Source organism: Lagenorhynchus albirostris, chromosome 18, assembly GCF_949774975.1.
Source record: "Lagenorhynchus albirostris chromosome 18, mLagAlb1.1, whole genome shotgun sequence".
Lineage (NCBI taxonomy): Eukaryota > Metazoa > Chordata > Mammalia > Artiodactyla > Delphinidae > Lagenorhynchus > Lagenorhynchus albirostris.
The window spans coordinates 1,506,191-1,512,190 of NC_083112.1; the positions used below are offsets into that span (position 1 = coordinate 1,506,191).

General features: G+C 48.6%; 1 protein-coding gene across 3 annotated transcripts in view; it reads right to left on the reverse strand.

The window, feature by feature from the left end:
• Positions 1 to 1,206, reverse strand: part of ZDHHC20 (zinc finger DHHC-type palmitoyltransferase 20) — a 73,432-nt gene extending 72,226 nt beyond the window's left edge. For all 3 annotated transcript variants that reach the window (XR_009536744.1, XM_060129073.1, XM_060129071.1), the window contains exon 1: positions 995 to 1,206. Coding sequence is in view for 2 of the 3 variants with exons in the window: in XM_060129073.1 (XP_059985056.1) it covers positions 995 to 1,112 (118 nt within the window). In the remaining variant the exon portion in view is untranslated. The remainder of the gene's footprint in view (positions 1 to 994) is intronic.
• Positions 1,207 to 6,000: the final 4,794 nt, after the last annotated feature.

Consider the following 6,000-nt stretch of genomic DNA (forward strand, 5'->3'; position numbering starts at 1 on the left):
TCACCAAGCTGTTGAGGGTCCCATGATCATGATCACTTTCTGGAAGTAGCTTTAAGAAATACCTAAATCTGGTCAATTTTAATTGATGCAAACATTTTCGGCAAACATTTTGGTATCCAAAAGGATGAAACTAAACAATCCCATGCAACAGATGAACTCCATTATTATTTGGAAACGTATTCCACAACTAATTTATTCTAGATCTACTTGCAGGGATAGTTTCCCTGAAAATTAAATGTTTTATAGGTACAAAATAACTTTCTCAAACGTGGATATTTTCATTTAAAAACCTGCTCTCAAAACTTCTGAGCCAAAGCAGTCTCTCTCACGTGCAGAACTCGGTTTTAACCAAGTACTTATTCGCGAGCTGTACCAGCGCAGGGCCCTGACCCAAGGGTCCCGAATCTGCCCTTCCAAGTAGAGTGGGTGGTGCCACTTCTTCCCATTCAGACAATTAGCATCTACCTCCTGTGCCTTTTCTCCGCTTAAGGTATACACTGCTGGGCCCTTCAGAAAACTGCAGACTCGGCGTAGACCCAGACGAGATCATTCTGGGGGACCAAGGCACCAGGTTTTCCGACAGCACGGACCGACACGAGCGGCAGACACGCCGAGCGACGCGGAGGAGGCCGGCGGGTCCGGGGAGCGGCGGCTGGACCACGGCCCCGGCGTGGGCGCTCCGCGGCGACCCTCCGCCCGCGCTCAGGGCCCAGGGCCGAGGAGAACGCCCTCGGAACCCAGGCGGAGGGAACGTCAACTCCGCAAACAGCCGGGACACAGAGGCCGGGCCCGGCGGCCGCCGCTCCCTCGCCTCAGAAGCACATTGTGTCTAAGAGGTTGGACGCCGACCCGAAACACACGGGCTGAACCGGGCCCCGCGGCCGGGCTCGGGCGTACACACGCGAGCGCGGGGGAGCGCCCTGCCCACCGAGTGCGCCTGCCCGGCGCCGGAGGCCGCGCCGAGGGGCCTCACCCCGCCCCGCCCGGTACTCACACACGCACAGCTCCACCACGTACGCGTAGTAGGACCACACGACCACGAAGGTGATGAAGAGCACCGGCACCCAGCCCACGGTGCGCTGGCAGCAGCGCCAGAACGTGCAGGGCGCCATGTTCCGCCGGCTGCCTCGGCACCCAGCTGCCCGGGGTGGCGGGGCGCGCCAGACCCCCGGCGGCGGCGACGGCGGCGGCGGCGGAGGCAGCAGCAGCAGCAGCGTCTACTCGGGCACTCCCCGCGGCTCGGCGCCCCGCCCCCGCCTCCGCCCCGTCCCCTCCCCGACCCGCGTCGCGCCCGCGCCCCGCCCCGCCCCCGTCGCATTGCGTCCGCTTCCACCGCCGCCGGGGGCGGGGCATGAATGGGCGTGGCCTGCTCGGCGGGCGGCGGAAGGGGCGGGGTAGCGGGCGGCGGAAGTGAGCGGAGGGAGCGTGCAGGCGCAGTGTGCAGCGTCTCCTGGCGGCCGGCGAGGGCGTGGCGCGGCTCTGGCTGACTGAGGCTCCCGGGGGAGGCTCCCCGCGGGGCGACCGCGCCCACCCGAGCTGTGGCCTCAGGGGCCCCATGTGCGTCTCGTTTGGGACCCCCGCCCTTTGAAATAATTTGCTCGTGTTTCGGGCGGAAGCCCTCCGTTTTCGGAGATGGAAATCGTAGGTGCGTGTGATTTAGGATGGAAGCCGTGTAGTGTGTCAGTTTGATTTGAAACCCAAATTTAAGGTTGAGTTGTGAACGGGTAACAACCCTCTCCGTGCCCGGCAAAAACTACTGAAATTTCCAGAATTTGTTTTTACCTGGCGAATCTAAACAACGGCTGTAGTCATTAACGCCTGTAATCATTAAAGAACCTTCAAGTTTCGCTGCTTGCAGATTCACGGGAGACAGATGACCCTGTTGAGTGAGTCCGTGACCTTGGCCTCTGGGATGGACCTTGCCGCGGAGGGAGCACAGGAAGGGCAGGCACTCATCCCTGCCCAGGGCGTGGACGTTCATCTCCCCGTACCGCGTTCTTCTCTTTCGTGACGAAAGCAGATGGACAACGCCTGTCTGCCAGGCCCTAAGCCAGGTGTTCTAGTTCATGTAAAGGGGACAAATCATGTCCCAGCCAAGGCGGCTCCCCCATACCGCCTTGTGGGACAGCTTCTTCCTTCAGGACCGTGGCGTTCAACAGAGCCTGGAGGACATAGGGCAGCTCTCCGTCCCGGAAGTGTGCAGCTGCCCTGAGGACTGCATCTGCAGAGTCCCCACTGTCACCGCCACCCAGGAACTCCAAAATGCCATTTTAAGTTCCCGTTCCGAGCTGAGGGCTGGGGAAGAATAAGAGCAACTAGAGGTAGCTGTGAAACCATTAGACACAGTTTACAGAAGCCATGTAGCTATAAATATGGAGAGTGAAGAAGAAAAAACCCCGGAAACTCATAAATTTAGAATTAAACTACAATTCCAAAACACACACACAAATCTAATACAAAGAGAGAACGCAAAAAAAAAAAAAATAATAATTAACAATAAGAACTTGAATTTGGGACTTCCCTGGTGGTCCAGCGGTTAAGGCTCTGCACTTCCGATGCAGGAGGGCTGGTCGGGGAACTAAGATCCCACATGCCGCGTGGTGTGGGCCAAAAAAAAAAAAAAAGAACTTGAATTCACTGAAAATAATTTTATGAAGCAGTCTTACAAAGGCTTTTAAAAACAGTGTATGGCACGAGTTCCCTAGTGGTCTAGTGATTAGGATCCAGCACTTTTACTGCTGTGGCCTGGGTGTGTGGTGTGGCCAGAAAGTAAATATAATAAAAACAGTATATGGCATGCCCAAAGGGGTAAGTGAAAAAATAATTTCCATCTGAAAAGAACAAAAATTTTTGAAACAAAATAATAAAAATTGGGAAAAGAACAGGTGGATTTTAAAAGTAACCATTTAGAAATCTTCAGAATATTAAAATATTGTCAAATTAAAAACTCTGAATAGACAGATTCTAATCTGGACACTGGAGAAGAGGGATTTAGCAAGTTGGAAGATGGTTCTAATTCATCCAGAACACAACACAGAATAATTTTTAAATATGAAAAACATGGAAGATATACCGGCAGACTTAAACATACATTTATGATAAGCGTTCCAGAAGAGGATGAGAGGAATGTCAAAGAAATGAGTTTTGAAAAGATTAAGTATGAGAATATTCCAGAACTGAAGAAAGACATAAGTCCTTAAAACCTAGACACAGAGTAGTGAAACTATAAACATTTAGAATAAAGAGAAAAATCTTTAGGATTTTTCAGATTCCAGAGATAGAAATCAAATTTCCTTTGGTAACCATAGGAACACTAACTAGACTGGCAGCTGACTTCCCTCTCAGCGATAACAGATGCCAGAAGACAACAAAGTGGTATTTTCAGTGCTGAGAGAAAGTAATTAATATCCCTAAATTTTATAGCCAGAGAAATGATCACTTAAGAGCAAAGGCAAAGTGAAAAGGCAGCCAGTGGAATGGGAGAAACATTTGCAAATCATATATCTGATAAGGGATTGCTCTGCAGAAAATGTAAAGAACTGGCCCTTCCCCTCCCCCTGGCATCTCCCACCCCTCCGTCAGACCTGGCCCATCTCTGCCTCAGGGGAGCCTTCCCTTAATCCCTGTCCTTGCCTGGCTGCTAAGGAATTGGTCCCAATCTCACAGGACCAACTTTTCCCCAGACCTTGACTTTACTGAATGTAAAAGTAACATTTCCACTACCCACCCCTTAAACATCAGAAACGCTCCATCCATCAGCAGAGATGGGTTCCAGTTTATGGTGCCTTTTCCGCCCTTTTCTTTTTTAATCTTTTTATTTTGAAACAATTTTAAGTTTGCAGAAGAGTTTTTAAGATAGTAGAGTTCCTATATAGCCTTCACTCAGCCTCCCTAATGCTAACATCTTATAAAACCATGATGTATTTATCAAAACTAAGAAATTAACATGGATACAACACTTTAAACTACAGGCTGATATTTACCAGTTTTCCCACGAATATCCTTTTCTGCCCCAGAATCCCACTTTGCATTTAGTCGCCACATCTTCTTAGTCTCCTCCAGTCTGTCTTCCTTGCTTTGCATGGAAAAACACTTTCAAAAAGTACTGGTCAGGTATTTTTCAGAATGTCCTTCAATCTGGGTTTGTCTGATGTTTTCCCATGACTAGACTGCAGTTGTGGATTTGGGGAAGAAAAGCACAGAGATGTGTGCCTTTCTCATCATGGCAGGTGGATGTGATGTTGACAAGCCTACTGTTGACATTAGCCTTCTTCACGTGCTTAAGGTACTGTGTCCACTGTAAAGTCACAATTTCCCTTTCCCTGCACTCTGCATTAGAAAACAGTCGTCAAGTCCAGCCACATTCAAAGGGAAAGGAATTAAATTCTACCTCCTGCAGGGAGGAATGTCAAGGACTTTGTGGCCATCTGTTCAATTTTGGGGGAGGTACTTTGAGGCTATGCAAATATCCTGCTTCTCTGCAAAGTTTCTCCCACTAATTTGAACATCCATTGGTGGCCCTTGGCCGCACCAGGCCTTTTTCTTTTTCTTTGCTGTGTAGTTGACTAATGATCTGTTTGTTGACTAATGAAATGCAGCCAAAAAGTGTGTCCAGAGACTCAGCTGTCACGGTGGGATGACAAATAGATTCCTGACCCAGATGACTGCAAGAGTTTCTGGTTTGGTTAGATCTGTGTTTGCTCATCTGGAATCTGTCCCCAGAAAGCTTCCGGGCCACTGGTTCACTGATCGGTCCAGGCACGTGTTACTGACTGCATTTAGGCTACAGGGAAAGCCTGGGTTTGGCTGCTGCCTCAGGGAACATTGACTCCCTACCAGAAAAGAGCAGGTTTTTAGGAAACATTACGCAGCTCTACTGTCTGCATTGCTGTTATCTGTCTATGATTGTTCTGGATTGAGAACTGACAAGTTTCTGGCAAACAAAGGCAGAGTGGACACGCCATTCCAGACAGGAGAGGGGCACAGGCCAAGCTCTTGAGTGTGTGTCTGTGCGTGTGTAGGTGTGTGTGTGTGTGTGTGTGTGTGAGGGGGTGTCAGTATTTGGAACTGCCCTGTAGTCATTCAGCCTCTCTATGTTAAACCCCTGTATGATACACTCAGGTACTTCTCCTATGTATGATTATTTAATTAAAGATAGTTTCCCCAGACTGTGAGCTTTCTGAAAGAGGGACTAGGTCTGTTTTGCTTCCATGGTGAGCCCAGCACACAGTCGGGCACAGAAGAGGCACTGAATCATATTAATTGACATAACCTGGAATTAGGGGTGTCCATGCTTTCCCCACAGTTTTCTCAAACTCCCCATGACTCTGATCACAGAAGCAGTCTTGTATACGGTGGTGATGTTCTTAGTATTATTAGAATAGCGTTAAAGCTTATTTATATCATGAGGTGAAGAAACATTTGTGGACCAGCCTAGGGATGGAACCATGATGTGGAACGCTAGTAAGGATAAAGTGACTTGGGCATAGTGGAGAAAAGATGGGTTGTGGTGTCAGTGACATTTGGATTCAAGCCCCAGCTTCCTCACTTGTTAGCTATATAATATCGTGGGATTTATCTAAGTTCCCTGAGATTCAGTTTCTTCTATCAGGGATAATAGCATCAATCTCACAGTGGGAGGGTTAGATGAAATTTTATATACAATGTATGTATATACAGGTATATATGTAGTATATGTAAAAATATGTATATATGTACTTGTATGTATACATGAACCTGTACATCTACTGTGTGTATATATACTAGTATGAATATACGTATGCTCGTCTACCTATCTATCTTGTATATCTATAGTTCCTGACGTATGGTCATTTTATCAGTTAGGATTCACATTAAGTATTTCGACAGAGAAAATTTACTACAAGGACGTGGTTAAACAGGTGTCAGAGAAGCAAAGAGCAAAGGGGACTGAGGTCCCACAGAGGAAGCACCTGCAGGAAGAGCCCCCCACCCCTGAGGCTGGGGCACAAAGAGAAGAGG